Source organism: Xenopus laevis, chromosome 7L, assembly GCF_017654675.1.
Source record: "Xenopus laevis strain J_2021 chromosome 7L, Xenopus_laevis_v10.1, whole genome shotgun sequence".
Lineage (NCBI taxonomy): Eukaryota > Metazoa > Chordata > Amphibia > Anura > Pipidae > Xenopus > Xenopus laevis.
This window is the reverse complement of record NC_054383.1, coordinates 35,475,348-35,496,840: the sequence shown is the minus strand read 5'-3', so window position 1 is coordinate 35,496,840 and position 21,493 is coordinate 35,475,348. Positions and strand designations below refer to the sequence as shown.

General features: G+C 38.4%; 1 protein-coding gene across 1 annotated transcript in view; it reads left to right on the top strand.

The window, feature by feature from the left end:
- The window catches only part of LOC108696205 (hexokinase HKDC1), a 29,539-nt gene extending 26,363 nt beyond the window's left edge, over window positions 1–3,176 (top strand). The window contains exons 17-18 of the mRNA XM_018225351.2: window positions 1,352–1,585; window positions 2,331–3,176. Coding sequence (XP_018080840.1) covers window positions 1,352–1,585; window positions 2,331–2,484 — 388 coding nt within the window. The 3' untranslated portion in view covers window positions 2,485–3,176. The remainder of the gene's footprint in view (window positions 1–1,351; window positions 1,586–2,330) is intronic.
- The last annotated feature ends 18,317 nt before the right edge of the window (window positions 3,177–21,493 follow it).

The window sequence follows — 21,493 nt, the reverse complement described above, 5'->3', positions numbered from 1 at the left end:
TCTTCCTTTTCACAACATCACTTCTTCTAACCACCCCAAAAAGCCATCTTTGTCCTGTCATCCTACCCTTACTGTTTTATTCCTCCCCCGTTAACCAGTGACTATTAGTGACAGTTGCTAAGATCCATGGAGACAATGGGACCTACCATCTGTCCTGTACATCTGATTGCCATAGTACTGAGTAGGAATAATGAACCTGCCAATATACTGGGCTGGATTTACATAGTGGGCACCCCTAGGCCCACTTCCGTTCGTCGACCCTTGCCCCTCCCCTTTATTCGTGCAAATATTCATCATCTGAATTGGAACAATGGTGATTGGTGCAAAAATTTTGTATCTCCAGCACATACCCAGTGTTTTTGAACCAAGGTGGGTGTGGTTGGGCAGCATGCCGTCCCCCCTAAAATTCTGCCTGGGCCTAGGTGGCCTTTCCACAAATCCTTGCCTGGCAATATTAAGCATATTGAATGGTAAAATGTCCCAATATGGAAACAATTCATCCATGTATGTGAAATATACTGAAAAAAAAATACATTTAAAAGGCAAATTATGTATTACTATAGACATCGTGTATTGAGGAAATGCTTAATTAAACATCCTTCTATATGTGAAAAATAATCAGTAAACATACCATGTCACATCCTGATTAATGTCCTTATAAACACATTGATCTGATTGTTTAAGGCAACATGTAATATATAAAAAAAAACATTAAATATAAAAAAGCTACATTTATGGTCCAATACATACATATATAAATACAATAAAATATACATAAGCATTTCAAACTGCTACTTCCATTTATTTCATTCCATGTGCAGTGGAACACAGATAGATGTCAGAATACACAACCAGTTATTGATCCACCTGAGTTCCTATGAAAATACACAGGGGCAGGTTGGGGGCTGGGATCTACAGATTAGTATACTGAGCATAGGTTAATAGCAGCGGACATAGGCAGAGGAGGACAAATGGAATGGAGTTTACAATATTTATAATATGATTCCTTCCATTTGAATGCACACATTTGCATATAAATAACACTAGAAAGAAGGATTAAAGTGAACTGTATGCTATTCTGAATAATGGGCTATTTTCCATTTGTAGACATTGAAGTTTGAAAATAGTCAATAGGGTCTTTTATGGAGACTCCAGGATAAAGTACATGGGCTCTAAGGTGCAAAAGCATGCCTCTAGTGCTCATTCAGGGAATACATTTGTAAAATAAAAGGTCATGGAAATAAATATACCCATGACTAGGCATGTCATAGTAGCATGTTGTAATATACAGTTATTCTGTAGGTTAAAATATATTTATGCTACATTAATCACTATTCCTTTTCTTGCACAGTGATCGCTTGGCTCTTCTTCAGGTCAGAAAGATCTTGCAGCAGCTTGGCTTAGACAGTACATGTGATGACAGTATAATAGTAAAAGAGGTTTGTGGAGCTGTATCAACGAGAGCAGCCAAGCTGTGTGGTGCTGGTTTGGCAGCTGTTGTGGATAAAATCAGAGAGAACCGGGGTTTGGAACATCTGAAGGTCACTGTTGGTGTAGATGGGACACTGTTCAAATTGCATCCTCAGTAAGTTGTGTGCACTGAACATCTAATGTAAAGCTCCAACTCTCTTATGCAGTAGCTGTCTCACTTTTTCTGTTCAACCCCACCCTGGAGGTTCAGCATTTCATCACCCCCCCCCCATAGACACTATAGACACTATGCTTTGTCACACTGTAGTTTTTCAGTGTATGGCAAACTCTGACACTTTTCGAAGCCAAATACTGTACTAGAGCCTACGCACTAGTAGACAAAATACTAACTAAAGTGCAACTTTGTGTTAGAATAAACACAAGATGTAGGTATTCATTTGTCTGCAATCAACCTCTCTGTCAACTGAAATTTGAAATGTTTTCTGGTTCAAAGATCACTGACAACTAGAATGCTGGATCACTCAATGGCTATACCCCTTTGTTATTATTATATAATAATTGTCCATTCTACTATTAATCTTCCAGTCTATTATTATAACCATTGCCTAGTTGCTAGGGTCTGTGAAACCCTAAAGCACCCAGATAACAGTTTTGATTTCAGGATGGAGAGCTGAGAGCCCCAACTTTCCTTCATCTCCTAGATAAGCCAATTCTCCAACTCCAGCCCTGCCTTTTATAAGTCAGGCTTGTCAGAGGTGTAATTTGATAGATATGGAAACATTAAATACAGAAGTTTAGTCTGCAAATCTGACAGGCTGGTATTTAGTAAATGAAATGCAACCCATCTTGTAGAAGGTTGTGATATATGTCATGCCATATTTCTCTTTCTTTTGCATTAGTTTCTCAAGAATTCTCCAGGAAACAGTAAAAAAGCTGTCACCAGAGTGTGATGTAACATTTATGTTGTCTGAAGATGGAAGCGGAAAAGGAGCAGCCCTCATTACAGCAGTGGCCAAACGATTTCACAGTAGTGGAGAAGAGGAGACAAAATGATTGTTTGTACAAGGGGTTTAGTGAAGGCACCAGACACCTACCAGACGACAGCATCTCTACTGTTGGACTATGCTTTTTTCCATTATTCGGAATTCTTTGCTAAATATCTGCTGAGTAACACCTGTTTAGTAAGATTCAGCATGCTTCAGCAGGCTCATGTCTACTTATCATTTCACAAGACTATAATAGTAAAATTCGACATTTGGAGGCAGATTTATCAAAATGGTAGATTAGAATTAACCACAGAGAAACTCGCTTTCTATTGAGTCCTATGGGAGTTTTAGAAGTGTATTTATGAAATGGTAAACAATAACTTTTACACATTGATCCCCTTTTAAAAATTCCATACAAATGAATAGAAAGTAGTGAATATGTTTGTGCTGAGCTCTAATCTCACATTTTGATAAATCTGCCCCTTAGTCTCAAAAACGATGTCATTTAACACTCTACCTTATATTAAATGTATAAAAAGCAGTGTTTTTGCAGATCTCTTGTGCTTAGTCTCCCCTGTTCTGCTTTGTAGCCTGCCCAGTCCCTCTTTTAGCTAGCAGAAACGTTACAGATAACTGAAAACATTATTATAACAGTCACGCTACTGGGTGACTAATGGTTTCAGGGGTATCTATGGTAGAAAAAATGCCTTTGTTCCGTACTAGAATTCAGGAATCACTGCCAAAAAAAAATCCCAGTTGGGAACATGGTCCAAGTCATGAAGAGAGTTAAGATAGCCATATAACTGTCATCTCATATGATGTGTAGTATAATTATCTGGTCATATATGTAAGAATCACTGCAACATCGACTTTTTGTTTTTATTTAGGTCATTAAGCTCAGTAACAAAAAAAGTAAAATGCCAAGAACTGTCTCTGCAAAATGTCTATGCAGGGGTGCTGTGCCAATGAGACAAGTTGAGAAACTCGCCTCGGGTGGCAGCCCCCCACAAGTTACCAGAGGCAGCCAAAAGCTGCTCCAGGTAACTTTAAGAGCATAATCCACAGTTTTCAAATTGAAAATTCAGTTATTTTTATTTTTTTTTAAAGGTTTTTATTTTTTATTTTATGAAAATAAAACAGTTATGGTTCCATCGTCTGTTGCAAAGTTTTTTCAGTTCAATACATGTAGCGATATGCTTTCCCACACATAAGTAAAAAATTACATTAATCTGAACCACATTACTATCACGTAACCTCTCTTATTGACAGTGATTGAACCAGTAGTGATGGATTTAGATGGACTGCAGCAGGTCTGGACTGAGAATCAAAATAGGCCCTGCCATTTCAGGTACACAGAGGCCCAAACAGCCCACAAACAGGCCCAAACAGCCCCCACTAACTCACTAAAGCGTGACTTTATATGGCACCTCAGAGCAGCCCTCTGGCATTTGCCAGAACCCACAGATTGCCAGTCAGGGCCTGGACTGCAGGTTACCCCCAGGCAGCTGGATTGGTGGGTTAGAGTATCTACTGCCTTGTTACCCTGGTATCCCTAGGAATGAGGGCTGTTTGGGGAAATTTGAGCTCTTTGCCCTAGTGATATGGACCCCTCCAGATCTCCTTTGGTGCCAAAAAGCTAAGTGCCAGAGGGAGAGGGGGCAAAAAAAAGAAAGTTGCCTCTGGAACAATAGGGCAATGATCGCCTTTATAACTATGACAATTATGATGGTTATGGCACCCGCAGGTAATCGCTGCCACAAAACATAGACATTTGTATAGATATCCATAGTATTTTGTCTCAGAGTTTCACCCCTGGGGAAAGTGTATAGTGACTATGACAGAAACCATGCTGTGTGATTACTTACTGGGATTTGTTTTATGAAATATAAGAAATGTTCTATGAATATTCAAGGAATAGATAATGTTTTACATGTTTTAATGTTTACCTTGCACTGTGTAAAATATTTTGTACAAATGGCATACTTTAAAATGTCATATGGACTTCCTTTTAATCTGTTCATAAATGTCTATGGGTGAGTTGGTTAAAGCCTCTTTTCCAAGCAAATCTGATGTTAGCAAGTAATACAATTGTTATCACCAAATATCAATGCTTTTTTAAATCAGTTAATTTGGGACCGATTTATGCATATATGAATTTGCAATTTGGCTGAGATTCCTGCAGATTATGATTTTTTCCCTGCTGGAACGTCAGCTTTTAAACAAAATGATAACCAGGAGGTATTTTTCTGCAATCACAATAAATAAAACCCCAAACATTTTGAAAAATATCTTGATCATGCAAAAAACCCTTCACAATGAAAAAATTATAAAACTTGATTAGCACTTTGTTTAAAGTGTGAAATGACACTAGTCTCAATCATTGAAACTTTTCGCTCTGGCGAATGGACATTACTCACTCAAATGCGGATTTAACTGAACGTTACCTCTTTCGCCAGACTTGCCTTCGCCAGCTCAGACAAGGCAAAGTGCAATGGAGTGCATAGGTCTTCCTCAATCTTCTGTCACTTACATCATATTCTGTGAGTAGAAAATGCATCAAAGTTCAAAAAACGCTGGCGTATTTTCCTTTTTTTAGAGTGATAGCCTGCAAAAGTCCTACATTTTTTTTTGTGTAACCGGTTTCCCCCATTCATTTTCTAACATATGGAACATTAACTATACAGTGGGCTCATGTGTAGGGCATTATAACAACTCTATTGTCTTTATAAAGGTTCCCTGGACATGTGTAATTAAGAATGGAAATGTAATGTATTTGCTGCAACATATAACATAAAGATGCTAATTTGCGCCAGGCAGAAATGAACGCTAGCATATCTTCGCTTTGAATTGGTTGCATTGTCGAAGTAATGCTAGCAAAAATTCACCAGCGTTCGACGCCGAGGACGAAACTCCGCATGTTCGTGAATTAGAGTTGTCTGAGTGAATTTTTGCCTGGCAAAGTGTTGCGATGGGTGCAAAGCGGACGCTGGCGAATTTCGGCGGGTTAGTAAATATGCCCCTAAGAGCTTAAGAGAAGTAAGAAAATGGAAAGACAGAAGACAGCAGAGCATGATGGCAACATAATTGTAGAGAAGAGGAGATGGGTAAAAGGCGAGAAGTGAAAAGAAGAGAAGAGAGGGAATAGAGACTGTAGAAAATTGAAGAACAGATGTTTCCATCCTGCTTCTTCTTGTGAATACGTTATGTAAATCTAAGGATCCCCCCAAATTAGCTGGCGTCTATAAGACTAGCAGCTAATAATGCCAAGTGAACCTCCTCCTAACTCTTTCTATTTAATTGAACTGAAAGTCATAATTTAGGAATAAGGAATTCATCCAATTCACCAACTGCACAAACATTCTTGTTGCCTTGCATGTTTCTTGCTCTGAATAGGCACAGGCAGTGATAATGTCCTAGCTGTCTCCAAACCTGACCTTGTCACTAAAAACTCTCCTCATCCAATATTAATAATAATCATAATAATAACCATCATAATCACCATCATAATTCAAAGGAGATATTGTTGCAAAAATATGAAAACAATTTTTTTTGTTATTTGTCAGAAGCTTCAACAAAGAGGCAAAAAAGTGATATTTTGCCAATAAGATATTAGCCTGGAAAGGGAATGCTTTGTGGCTGGTAGACATGCCTCTGCACTGGGCATGAATCATATTGTTACAAAAAGTGTTCACTGCCAGGCTGAAATTTGGGTAATTTGCAAGGTCATTTATTTTATACAAAAACCAAAATGCCATTCCAAGCAGATGACTGAAGAGCTGAATTGTTAAAGGATGAAATCTGCCTGTTATGTAAGAACACTTAAAGGCAGTTTGTGAAACAAACTAATATGTTATTTCCTTCGAAAGAAAGCAAGAGGTCTGAATATATCAGCTGTGGAGGGAATCAACAGGCTCAAGTGTGTCAAATGACAGAAAAGGTAAGTGCTCCTAGTTCCATTGTGTTACATAGAGAATTTCAAAGGTCCCTTTAGTTATTATAGTAAATACAATTGTGATTGCAGAGTCCTTATGTTTTTTAAGGGAAATTAATGTTAAAAACAAGTTACTTCTTACCCAAAAGGGCATGATATAGCAAACACAGATGTCAAGGACAATGCGGTGCCTGATCACTCGGATTTGGCAGTTGCTATAGAATAAAGCTTGCAAGCATACCTTTAATAGCGATCTGGACCATGGAGCAATGATATTAGATTAAGGACCCTGTGCAGCCTATAAATGGAAATCCAGGTACAATTTGGGCTTAGCTTGCTGATTATTGGAGTTAAGATACAAAGAACACTTGTGCTTTTTTGACCATGACGGGAAGCTGATGTGCACACATTCACACAACCTTATATCTCATATAGCCTTTTATAGGACCACAGCACCTTCTCCTTAGGCCCCATAATAAGCTGTTTTTAGCATGTATAAATAAAGGAAGCCCAGTTCATAAGCCTCCAGCTGTCATTAAATACAATTTACAGTGCCCACTGACAGCCTTCAAGGTCTAAGGTGGACATTCATAAACTATATAATAAAAATAACAACTGTTGTACTTGGATATATAACTTCTGAGAGTCTACTTCTTACATACTGTCCATAAACACAATATTTTCCCACTTCTGAAATCATTGGGACTGAATGTATAACATGGTATAAATGCAAACTGAATAACTGCACCACTGCAAGCAAAGCACACCTATTGCAATCAACTTTTTATCTTCGTTTATCTATCGTTTCCGAAGGTTAACATTAAAATATCTGGGCAAAAGTGACTCTCTATTTAAAGGGGTGTTCAACTTTTAGGGGCTGATTCACTAAGCTCGAGTGAAGGATTCGAATGAAAAATACTTCGAATTTCGAAGTATTTTTTGGGTACTTCGACCATCGAATTGGTTAAATTCGTTCGAATTCGAACGAAATCGAACGAAAAATCGTTCGACTATTCGACCATTCGATAGTCGAAGTACTTCCCCTTTAAAAAAAACTTCGACCCCCTACTTCGGCAGCTAAAAGCTACCGAAGTCAATGTTAGCCTATGGGGAAGGTCCCCATAGGCTTGCCTGTGATTTTTTGATCGAAGGATTTTCCTTCGATCGTTGGATTAAAATCCTTCGAATCGTTCGATTCGAAGGATTTAATCGTTCGATCGAACGGAAAATCCTTCGATCGATCGATCGCAGGATTAGCGCTAAATCCTTCGACTTCGATATTCGAAGTCGAAGGATTTCAATCCGAGGGTCGAATTTCGAAGTATTTTTAACTTCGAAATTCGACCCTTAGTGAATCGGCCCCTAAGTATGTTATAGAATTTTTAATTCTAAGCAACTCTTCAATGGGTGTTCATTATTTATTTGTTATAGTTTTTTAATTACTTGCCTTCTTCTTCTAACACTTTCCAGCTTTCAAATAGGGGTCAGTGACCCCCATCTAAAAAACAAATGCCCTGTAAGGCAACAAACATATTGCTACTTTTCATTAATCATATTCTATTTAGTCCCTCTCCTTTTCCAGTTTCTTATTCAAATCAATGCATGGTTGCTAGGGTAATTTAGGCCCTAGCAACCAGATTGCTGAACTTGCAAAATAGAGAGCTGCTGAATAAACAGTTAAATAACTCAAAAACAAATAATAAAAATGAAAAAACAACTTAGATAGGTATTTTCTTGAAAATGCTTCCTCTGTGGCAACTGAAACAACATTATGGGAAGCCCACAAACCAGTAATTAGGGGGGTATTTATCAAGATAGGTTCCCAAAGGAAAAAAACAAGGGACAAAGCGGTCAATGTGTTGGTTAAAGAACTTGATAGGTTATCAGAACTGTATATAAGTAAACCTACAGAGGCCCTCTTATCCCAGGTGCAACAAGCCCAAAGGGATCTAGATCTTCTCTTAACCTCTAGGGCAGAGAAAACCTTGAGATGGGCTAAACATAAATTATACAGTTCCCTAGATAAGCCAGGCAGGATGCTGGCTCGGAAATTAAACGAGAGGGACAATCCATCCCCGATTCATAGAATTAAGACTGCCCAAGGCCCTATATCAGGGAACCCACGGAAGATAGCTGAGACATTCGAGCAGTTCTATCAGAAATTATATGCCTGCCCGGCCCCGTCTGGACCCGGGGCAATACCCAAATTTTTTAAAGATCTTGAGCTACCTCAACTTTCCCCTGAGCAATCCTCATTGATTGAGGAAAGTATAACGGTGGAAGAAGTAGCATTGGCGATTAAGCAGCTCAAATCTAATACAGCCCCAGGTATCGACGGCTTTACCAATATGTACTATAAAAAATTCTCAGTTGAATTAATTCCATATCTAACTGACATGTTCAATGGCCTGAGAGAAGGACAACGATTTCGACCGGAATCTGTGCAAGCTAAAATCTCGGCCATACCTAAACCGGATTCAGACTTATACGACTGTAAAAACTATAGACCGATTTCGGTCTTAAATACAGACATTAAGATCTTAGGGAAAATTATAGCAACACGGATTAATACATTTTTCCCGTCTATAATAAATAAGGATCAAGTGGGTTTTGTTCCGGGGCGCCAGGCCTCAGACGCTATTAGACGTTTAATCCTGCTTACACAATATGCTGTTTCTAAAGGGATTAAATCTATGATCCTTAAATTGGACATACGTAAGGCCTTCGATTCTTTATCGTGGGAATATCTCTATTACGTCCTCAGAAAATGGGGGTTTGGATCAAATTTATTGTCATGGGTGTCTGCGTTATACGATAGGCCTTCAGCTGTGGTCAATATAGCAGGCTCTGTTTCTAATCCATTTCAGATCTACAGGGGGACTCGCCAGGGGTGCCCCCTATCTCCAATTTTATTTAACCTGGCAATTGAACCACTAGCTATAGCGGTCCGTTCCAACCCAAATATTGCTGGCATTGAGGTAATGGGTCACCAACACAAACTTAGTCTTTTCGCGGACGATTTGTCCCTTACCATTTCTAAACCCCTTACGTCACTTCCAAATTTATATGGATTACTAGATAGATTTGGTAAAATTTCAGGGTTACAAATTAATCATAGCAAAACTGAAGTCTTAAATATTAATCTCCCTCACGATATGGAAAAGTTACTTAAACTAAATTTCGACTTTCATTGGCACCCTAATTATATTTCGCTATTAGGAATTAAATTGACCAGATCATATGATCACCTATTTAAATACAATTATCCCCCACTTTTTAAGGCCCTATCCTCTCTTCTGGAGAAATGGAGCTCCCACCATATCTCATGGATAGGCCGTATAAATTCTGTAAAAATGACACTTCTGCCGAAATTGTTATACTTATTTAGGACTTTACCGATCCCAATCCCATCAGGACATCTTAAGAAGTTTGAATCCAAGGTATTAAAGTTTGTGTGGGCAAGTAAAATACCAAGAGTCAATAAAAATACATTATTTCAACCTAAAGATGGAGGGGGGCTGGGTTTTCCTAAGCTATCCTATTATTATCAGGCTGCCCAATTAGCACAGATTCTTACCTTACATATTCGGGAAGATAGTCCTCATTGGGTGGCACTGGAAGGTGCATTCACAGGACCCTGCTCCCCTCTTGCACTTATTTGGAATCGACCAGAGGGGAAATTTAAACAGACAAGCAGATGCTTACAGCATACTCTGAAACTCTGGGGTGCTGTTGGTAAACATATTCAGCTGAAAACTCCTGGAAGTCTATTGGCTCCCTTGTTCCAGAACCCACAGTTCCCACCGGGGTTACAAATATTCCGATTTAAGTGGTGGTTAGATAGGGATATTAGAACAGTGGGGCAATTATGTAACTCCTCAGGACCTCTGTCTTTACGGAAATTGATCGATAGGTTTTCGGTCCCTTTAACAGAAAGATTCAGGGCACAGCAACTGCATCACTTTGTCTCAACATATTGGCAGGTAAAAGATGTGGATAATAGGGAGACATTTTTTGAAAACTGGTGCTCCCGATCCCCTAGAATACAAAAAGTGGTTTCTATGCTATATAACAAGTTTTTTGGGTCTTCTCCATCTTCAATGCTGCCCTATATGTCAGCTTGGCAAGAGGATATATCAAGGGAAATATCCTTGGAAGATTGGGATCAGATTTGGAGTTCAATTAAAAGGTCATCTAATAATGTATCCCTACTAGAAACAAACTATAAAGTTTTATTTCGCTGGTACTTAGTCCCCACTCGTACAGCCAAATTTGTCAATTCAGCAGACCCTAATTGCTTTAGAGGTTGTGGGGAGCCAGGTACAATGATTCACACTTGGTGGACATGTCCCCAGGTTAGGAGATTCTGGATAAGGATCTTCAACATGATCTACTCAGTCTTCGAGGTTCCCATCCCTAAAGATCCATTGTTGGCTCTCCTTGGTAAAAAAACGGAAGCTCTCACTAATACCCAGTTTTGCCTACTTGGATTTATCTTACTGTCAGCCAAAAGAACGATAGCTAGTGCATGGAAGCAAAAACAAATTCCAATAGAGCCAGTTAAATCCAGAATAGATTGGATTATGTCCCAAGAGAAAATGATGAGCATCCTCCTGGATACTCATTCGAAATTCCTAGTAGTATGGAATCCTTGGATTGAATACAGGTATGGATCGGGAATGCCAGACAATCTTCTATCATTGTAATAGTATAAAAATACTTGTTCATGTGTAAATGCAAGCAGTTGAGGTGAAATGTATAGTTTTGGACTGTACTGTATTGGGGGCTCCCTTTTTTTTTTTTTTTTTTCCTTTATTTTTATTTTTTATGTATTTGTTTATTTATTTCTCTTCTCCTCTTTATGCTGTAACCTACAGTATCGTGTCTTGTCCTGTTATTTGTGACTTAAAATAATAAAGAGATTGAAAGTTAAAAATGAAAAAACAATTGCATAGTGTCTCAGAATATCACTCTCTACATCATACAAAAATGTAATTTAAAGTTGAACAACCCCTTTAATTACGGTCTTGCTTTCCTGAAAGGATTTAAACTGAGTTGTCTTTTTACAGGAAGACATAGTAAGCCTAAAGTTTACTAAAGCTTTCTAATGGAATCAGTGGTCAGTATTGACTTTTTATTGATAAGATTTCTATTAATACACCAATAATGGCAATTGGCTGATGCAGTTCTGCTTCCAGCATGTTACAGCATGGCATTTTAAAAATGAGGGCCCTGGTATTCTCTGAAGACCATAATAATTACATTGTTTTATGTCTAACTTAGAATGCAACAGAACATAATGAATGCAATAACAATTTCTTCCACCCTAAGATTAACTTTTTTGTTATTAATTATATGCATTTCTGGAGAAATTCATACCTAATGTTTGGAAATAACACCATTTCCATAAGCATGTATTGAATGTGCTCTCAGCTACACAGTCTACTTTCTCTGAAGTGCCGCCCCTGTTTTGTACAGTCTTTGTTTGACCTGAAATTTTAAATGCTTGCTGGGGTCAATGATGCCCAGGAATGAGACAGCAAATTCATTCTGGGCAGGCTTTTTATTGTTACTGTGATTAAAAAAGCCAAATACATTTTGTATTCGGACACTATTGTTCTAAGCGATGTACTTAAAATAGATATGATTATCCCCCTTTGAAATAAATCAAATATTTTGATCACTTATTCACTTATCAATATTTTGATGTTCAGTATGAAGAATATATATGTTATATGGGTATGCTCTACTTCTTACATAGTGGTACAACTGAATAAATGTTTTGCTTTTTTTCTGTTAGAATGATGTATTTCAGTGTTAGCCAAATTAATTGTTATAATTATTCTAAGGAGCTCTACATTTAAGGACGTCAACCTGAAAAAAAAAATTTTTTCTGTCCAATAAAAGAAAACATAATTCTAAGAAAGTTTGCTATACACATTCATTACAAATTGTCTGTGGTTTTTAAGTTATTTGTATAAAATGTACTGCTATTGAAAGCAGTGTTTGTCTGTCCCTTTCTATTCTCTGCCCTGATGGCTCAGACTGTTGATACAATGTAAGACAAGGCAGCTGGTTAATAGACCTGTCTTGTAGTGATGTGCGGGCCGGCCCGATACCCGTGGGACCCACGGGTTGGGCAGTTGAGCTCTTCTTCTTGCTCTCCCCACCCGCAACCATACACTGCCGCTCCTGCACGTCCCACCTCTTTTGTGACATCATCGTTGGGGTGGGTTGCACGGGTCTATAAAAGGAATCCGGAAGTCCAGCCGTGGGTGGGCAAGTTAAGCAAGCAAATGCTTTCAATAGCAATTACGTTTACAAAAAACTTTTAAAGCACTGACAATTTCTAATAAATTCATATTGGAAAGTTGGGTTGACATATCCTTTCAGCAATGATAAGCCTGGCTGACCTAATGATAGCAAACACAGCTATTCTGAGGTTTTTTTGCCCATATATAACAATGTTTAGAAGTAATAAAGTAGTATTACCTATAGTTACACCATGTTTACTTTGAAACCAATACTTGACCTTTATTTGAAATTTGTGGCATGCATTTTATTTATGGAGGCAGACTGAAAGGAATTCCTGTGGCCTCTGTGCACATATGTTACATGCTGACATTTTACAGCAATTTCTCCATTGGCAGAGAAGTCATTAAAAGGGATGTCAATTTACAAAGAAAGTGTGAATATTTTGCTGTTCTAGAGTTCAAAGGCAGTGACTACTTTAACACTGCCTCTCTGCTCAATAGAAAGCGAGAGGATTGTTGATATTTTAAGATGTAGGAAAAAAGGAGACATTCACTTATACATTATTGGGAAAGAAAGAAAGAGAAAAAAAAAAGAAAGAAAGCATATTACGAAGTTACTTACTGTTCCCTCTACTATCAGACTTTGGTTGCGGTTTATTTTTTTCATAGTTTTTCTTGAATTTTCAGAAAACAGTACAGCACATTGTAAGGCAAATGGGCAGACATTGGCAATTTACTTTATCAGTGGTGGCAAAACATTTCGGGAAAATGTGTTGCCCGAGGAAGTGCAATTTTAAAAATGGCCAACAAATCTCGTAGTCCCCCCCTTCCCAGCCCCTCTCGTACCTTTAAAATGGCTTTGCGCAGTGAGGGCCACAAGCTGCAGATCGAGCAGGCCAGGAGGGAGGCCTGGAGAGGAGGAACTGTTCATGCTGGGGCCCTGTAGTAGATTTTTTTATGGGGACCCCACACACCCAAATTATACCACTGCTCCCAGTGTGCCATTCCCCTTAGCGATCATCAAGAGAATCTACCACAGGATTATCCCCACATTGCTCAGTATCTAGCTATTGCAAAATTAATGATGATAAACATTTGTCAGATCACATCAACTCATATCAGCTGCCATAGATACTTCATTCTCCTCAGTCTGCCTTTATAGATTAAATGGCCCACAATGTATAGATTAAATGGCCCACAATGTATAGATTAAATGGCCCACAATGTAATCTCTCAGATAGGGGCTGCTAATAATACAGTTGATAAGCAGCCAAAGCCAGTTAGCATTCCTGCAATGTCACTTATTGTTGTAGGTACATTCACTTAATTAATTTTAATAACAACCTGTGACTCGCCCATCTGTCTTTGCTTTTTTCCTTCTTTCTCTCTTTCTTTTGCCTATTACACACATTTATTGATTTTGCAACATATGATGATAAGGCTATCATCTCTTCTTAGTTTGAACATTTGTGTGTTATTTATTATGACAGTTGGATAGTTACTTAGATGTTTCTAAAAATATATGCTATACGTTCTCCAAACTATTATTTACAACCCTAGCTGTAAGCAATGCGGCGCCAGACAACTTAAAATGCATACTGTGATCAGAATTTGTACCTGTAAAACAGAAAATATTTACAGTGGAGCTAATTTACTAACATATGTAAGCAAAAAACTGTCATATTCTCACTTTACTTTAATGTATTTCATAAACACTTCGGTGTTAAATTGTCTTTCCCTCATCTGCTTTCAGGAACTTGGAGTACTATTTGAAATTCACATCAATCTGTCCAAACAACTTATGACAGTTTAAAGTTATTGTAAATAATTTAGCTCTATTTTACCTGGGTTAATATAACTGAGTTGTTTCAATCCAGATTAACTATGTAACTGGTGGGCACAGCACAATTGTGACATTGCTCTAGTATGGTCATACAATCAACCCAGGCTACTGCTTCACAGGTGCTTGAAGGGAAAATATAAGCCACATGTAAAGTGTTTTACATTCCAAAACTAATGGATAGCAAGGTGATTTCCCATGGTTGACAAAGCTACCTGAGTTTCACTGTCCTCAGCTGTAGTTACCTAAACCAAAACCTAATCGCTTTTTTTTAAGGTAGTATATACACGAACAAACCGGTATATTTCAAAGAAACTGGAAGAAGAGGATTGTTTCAAATAAACCAGTTTCAAACCAACCAGTTTATTTCAAACAATTTGGTTTCAGGCATACCTGTTTATTTCAAACAAAGCAGTTTCAAACTAAAGGGAGAGTGTCACATTCCTAATTAAACAAGAATATGTCACTATTCATATATAAACCCGGTGTTGCTCAAATAATGGAGTTGCCTTGTTGCATCCACCCTTGCAGTAGTGTAAATGGGGATAGGGTAGGTGAGGCCCAGAAAAAAATTGTGGGGGCTTACAGCTATGTTTTCCACTTTGCACCCTGCTCTTCCATTGTTAAATGACCCTTATGTCTCATTATAATTGGGTTGTTAAAAAATGGCGTCATGGGGCATTCTATATTAATATTGCTTCTGTCCTTATTTACATACAAACAGTACATACATATGAATGGAATCTGCCATATTTGATGAATACAGAATCTGGAGTACCCATATTCAAACATGCTTTCATTCTTTAAAGCTCAGCAAACAATTAGGGGCCCATTTACTTAGTTCGAGTGAAGGAATAGAATAAAAAAAAAACTTCGAATTTCGAATGTTTTTTTTGGCTACTTCGACCATCGAATTGGCTACTTCGACCTTCAACTACGACTTTGAATCGAACGATTCGAACTAAAAATTGTTCAAATATTCGACCATTCGATAGTCTAAGTACTGTCTCTTTAAAAAAAACTTCGACCCCCTACTTTGCCACCTAAAACCTACCGAGGTGCAATTTTAGCCTATGGGAAAGGTCCACATAGGCTTCCTAACAATTTTTTGGTCGAAGAAAAATCGTTCGATCGATGGATTCAAATCCTTCGAATCGAACGTTTCGAAGGATTTAATCGTTCGATCGAACGATTTTTCATTCGATCATTCGATCAAACTATTTGAAGTAAATCCTTCGACTTCAATATTCGAAGTCGAAGGATTTACATTCGCCAGTGCCCCTCAGTGTAGAAATGTTACTGTATTACACCATAGGCTTCTAAAGCCAAACCCAAGCCCTTCCCCAGTGTTTTGGGCACAGACATTATCTGCAATTGCATAAGGAGGCCCCAACTCTTTAGATCACTCTGGTATCTATGACCTTTATAACTTTTTGTGACACACTTGATCATGCACATGACTGCTTTGACCTGATTCAGTTCAGACTAATGTATGTAGCAGTAGCACATCACAACTTCTCCCAACTAGCTAATTTGGTTTGTATTATACATGAGCCATTGCAGTTGTCACTAAGAACCATGGTTGCTATATTGACCAGTGGGAAAAAACTTGATGCAATCAAATGGGATACTCACAGGGGCCCCATTCTACCACATTAAAGGTATGTATGTAGCCTGTGCATATTAATATGCCAACTTTTTCTCAACATTAAATAGGTGGTTCACCTTTCAGTTATCTTTTAGTATGTAGTCTAAGCAATTTTCAGTTGGTCTTCATTATTTATTTTCTATAGTATTTTTAATTATTTGCCTTCTTCTTCTTCTCCTGTCTCTTTCCAGCTTTCAAATGGGGATCACTGACACCATCTAAAAAATAAATGTCTTTAAAGGAACTGTTCAGTATGCAAATAAAAACTTGGTTAATAGCTGTGCAAAATAAAACATGTTTCTTATATAGTTAGTTAGGCAAAAATGTAATGTATAAAGACTGGAGTTACTGGATGTGTAACATAATTGCCAGAACATTACTTCCTTTTTTTCAGCTCTCTTGGTTTCCACTAAGTGGTTACCAGGCAGTAACTAATCAGTGACTTGGGGGGGTCACATGAGTCATAACTGTTACTTTTGAATCTGAGTTGAATGCTGAGGATCAATTGCAAACTGAACAGTTATGTCCCATGTGGCCCCCCCCTTCAAGTCGCTGACTAACTCAGAGTTAGAGAGCTGAAAAGAAGGAATTGGCGTTAGACATCCAGTTAGTGTTGGTCTCCTTGGACTCGGAGAAAGCTTTTGATTCCGTGGAGTGGCTGTATTTATGGGGGATCCTTGAGCAATATGGCTTTGGGGGGAATTTTATTAAGTGGATCCAATTATTGTATCAAAGTCCCACAGCTCAGGTCCAGGTCAATGACTTTATCACCTCAGAATTCTCCTTGGGCAGAGGGACAAGGCAGGGGAGCCCTCTGTCGCCACTTTTATTTGCTTTAGCAATTGAGCCCTTGGCCATACAGGTTAGGCTATCCCCATTGATAACCGGTCTTAAGTACGGACCCGTTGAGGAACGGATTTCCTTGTATGCGGACGATGTTCTCCTTTATTTAGCTGACCCAGGTCCGTCGTTAACCGAGGTTTTACATATGTTCTCTACATTCACTGTCTTCGCTGGCCTCAAGATTAATTGGTCCAAATCTGTCATCTTTCCCCTTGAACCTGACTTAGATCCTAGCCTAGCAACGGACACAAGATTGCAGTGGGTATCGTCCTTTAAATATCTCGGGATAACTATCCATGCTGATCCTAATCTGTTTATAGCCCAGAATGTTGCTCCCATAACTAGACAACTTACCACAGCGATATCAACATGGAAATGTAATTAAGATGATCTTCCTGCCAAAGTATTTGTACATCTTCCACAATTCCCCTGTAATTATTGCCAAGCGAGTTATTGACGAAATACAAGCCCTGATTAGGCCATTCTTATGGAGCAACAAGGTACCAAGAGTTGCTTCCCGTACTTTGATGGCCTCATATGATAGAGGGGGACTGGGTCTTCCGGACCTCTACGCTTTTTATGTTGCAGCCCAGCTGACTTATATTAATTGGTGGCTACTACAAGAACTTGAAAATCCTAATGTAATTCTGCAGGCTAGATTTGTGGGGTCTTTGGAAGCTTTAGCAATCTGTGTCTATCGGAAGGCGGATAATTACTCTCTATTTCCACCGTGCATGAAAGCCCCGTATATGGCCTGGCTGCACGTACAAAAGATGCTGAAAATCAAACCCCCCATTCTCTCACCGTTGCTTCCCTTGTGGAACAACTCACATCTCCACCACTTTAAAGCGACTGAGATTACAAGATACTGGACCTCTACGCCAATTCGGTACCTGGCTGATTTACTAGAAGGCACGAGGTTCATAGACCTAGTATCACTTCAAACCAAAATTGAGACCCCGAATTTGCCAATGTATAGGTACCTACAAATACGCCATATATTCTTTACGCAGTTTGGCACAGCTGATATTTTACTGGAGGAGCCTCTAATTTTGAAGCAGCTTAGGAAAGAAGACACGTCCAAAATGGTGTCTAATTTGTATGCCCAGATTATGGCTACTGCTCAGAGCCCCTTCTCTATAGCATTAGTGTCATGGAAGAGGGATATCCCGGATATGACAGAGGACAAATGGGATGAAGTGACGGGAAATTTATATAATTTTCTGATTAGTGCTAGAGACAAGCTAATTCAATATAAATTCATAATGCGAACATACCTCACCCCCAATAGATTGCACCGTATGGGGAAACTTCCCTCCCCGACTTGCAAAAGGTGTGGGGAACTAGATGGATCATATTGGCACATGGTGTGGTTGTGCCCTATCATTCAACGATATTGGACGGAAATCACCAGGTATATGGTAGATATGTTAGATTTACCCCCAATCCATTACCCTGAGGTTTGTCTGTTGGGTTCGTTGGAAGACATCCTTCCCTCAAATAAAACAAAGATACTCGTAAGGTCACTTCTATACTATGCAAAGAAAATGACAATTATGAAGTGGATGGCACCACTTCCCCCTACGACAGGTGAATGGATAGTTTATGTGAACCGATTATTTCCTTTAATAAAATTGACATATGAGGCTAGGAAATGCCCAGATAAGTTTAGCAGTGTATGGCAGCCCTGGTTAGATGTACATTTGCTTCAATTGTCTTAGAAAGGATTTAATGATGCTATTGCTCTTGATGTTACGTTTGTATGCAATTGTCTTACGGATGTTATTGTACCCTCCCCCCCTCTTTCCTTCTGTATCCCCCCCCCTCTTTTTTGCTTTTGAAAAACAATAAAAATGTTTACTATCAAAAAAAAAAGACATCCAGTTAGTGTTAGACATTCAGTCACTCCAGCCTTTAGACATTTTTGGCTAACTATATTCGAAACATTTTGTACTTTGCACGGCAATCTATCTATTTACTCAGTTTTTATTTTTACACTGAACTGTTCCTTTAAGGCTACCAATCTATTTTTATTGCTACTTTTGATTACTCGCCTTTAAATTCAGGCCTTCTCCTATTCATGTTCCAGTTTCATATTCAAATCAGTGCATGGTTGCTAGGGTAGCTTGGACCCTAGCAACCAGATTGCTGAAATTGCAAACTAGAGAGCTGCTGAATAAAAAGCTAAAAAAACACAAATAATAAAAAATAAGAACCAACTGTAGATTTTCTCAGAATATCTCTCTCTACATCATACTAAAAGTTAACAACCCCTTTAAATAATACCATCACCATGGAAAGTAAAATCTACTTATAACTAGTGTGGCATGGTGGCTCAGTGAATAGATTTGCTGGTCTCGGGTATGTGATTGAACAGAGCATGGCGTTTACATGGGTTTTCTCTGGATGCTATTGGTTCTTCCTACAGCCCATATACACACTGGCAGGCTAACTGCATACCTCCGAACATTTTGCAAATAAAAAGAGGGACAAAAAAGTTGCCGTGCGTAGCGCGACAAATTTGTTTTGCCCACGCCCATTGTTTGTGGCCACACCCCCTAATTACCATGTTCATTTTACAAAATTTGGCTGGTTATGAAAGTTTGAACATATTTCTGTGTTTTTATTTTAGTTATTACAGTTTGCTAATGAAAGTTAATTGCCCTTTAAGCTGTGAGTCTAACTTTTCCCAAGGGACCTGTAATCTTATCTTGTTACAATTAGTTATTTGCTTATCTCGAAATTGTTGTACAAAAGTATCTTATCTGCTGCTGTGGCTATTCTGAGCTCTCTGCCAAAAGCCAATTACGTTAGAAACTTTGTTTCTTTTTCTGGCTGTTGAGTGCAGAGAAAAACGGGACATTCCAGTACAAACGAGGGTCTGCGGGTTGAGCTGTCAAAAGAAGGACTGTCAGACAGTTGGGAGGTTTGCTAACTGGCACCTGTTAAAAGTGACTGTAAAAGGGGAATTTGATTATAAACTACTCTTTTAGTTAGTAGTTATGGGAATGATATGAATTATCAGACATTCTCTGTAAAAGAGTAATACATTAGTGCAGTATAAATAAAGGAAAGCTATTTATAACAGGTTTTGGGCTGAGTATTACTAGCAGCACGCCCAGACTCCAAGCAGCCCTGCCTGTAACAGACTCTGTTATTGTTCTCATGGCTAGTGTATTTACCATTGCACATGGTAGTGACTACACTGATGGTGGCCTGACTGTGTGGGGGAGGTGCGCTGTGTCACTACAGCTTCTAAGCATTACTTGGCCAGATTATATTGTGACCTGTAGCTTTCCTGGCATGAGGAATGTAGTCTACTTAACTTGAGATACTCCACCCCCTCCCCTTTGAGATTTAAACATGGAACATGGAGTGATGTATTTAGTACAAGTAATGTCAGGCAAAGCAAAAATTAAAACAAAAGGTGGAAAAATAAAAAGCTACATACCCCAGGTGTTCTCCTGTTCATTTGGGTTAAAAGCATTTACTCTGCTAAATTTAACAAAATATGGAGTCCCTGGTGGGAGTCAGGGTCTAAAGCAGCCTCAATGGATACCGAGGACATGGCATGATATACCTTACAATTTTACATAATCATATATCACCTACCAAGGCTTGTGAAGTTACAGCCCATGTGGCTACCAATGTATGAACAAAGTCAGAGATAAATGTTAATATAACAAGAACAGTTTATTGCTTGTATTTGTTACATAATAAAAAAGAGAAAAAAGTTTACATTCAAAGTTTTACTCTTCAAAATATTAATGTACATTAAAAGTTTCCTATAGGTCATGTTGATTTTTTACCTGCTTTAGTAAATGTTTCTTAATTGTTACTTGAAGGTGCCAAAGCTGACTGTTTTGCCAGCCTGACTGACCCTTCTCAACCTGCTAGTTAGAATTTCTACCAGTATTAGCACAAATGCAGCACAAATAAGGCGAGAATTGTAATTGGATAGGTAATGTTAGCACATTGGGAAAATTCTTTCATGGCAAAATTATAAAGAGAGTGCAAAGACAATATTATGATAGATATAAAAAAAAGTTTATTTCTGGTGTCAGTATCTCTTTAAAAAGAATCTAAATCTACAAATATGAACTTCAGAACCAGGGGCCTAATTACAGAGGAAGCAGACCCCGTGGCTGCTGGGGGGCCCAATAAATATTGGTAAAACAGGTCAATCGCTAGACATTTTGGGGGCCTGAAAAATTATTTGCTGTAGGGCACAGTAACATCTAGTTATACCACTGCTCAGAACTTTTGAAATGTATTTATTTTTACTAGTTTCTGAGACATTTGCAGTTTTACACAGTTTATAGAATGATCAGATCCTTACTGTCTATGTATTTTCTAGGTACTTGAATAGCAATTAGAAGTCTTAAGGCTCCTACACACTGGCATTTTTAATGTGTTTACAAACATGCGTTATTGCAAAGGCGGCTAAATGCGGTTTTGTCAGTTCCAAATGCAACCCTCTATTCTACTGCTTTCTGAACACGCATGAAGCAGAAGAAAATGCAGCATGCTCTGTAAAAAAAAACACAATGAAATGCAAAT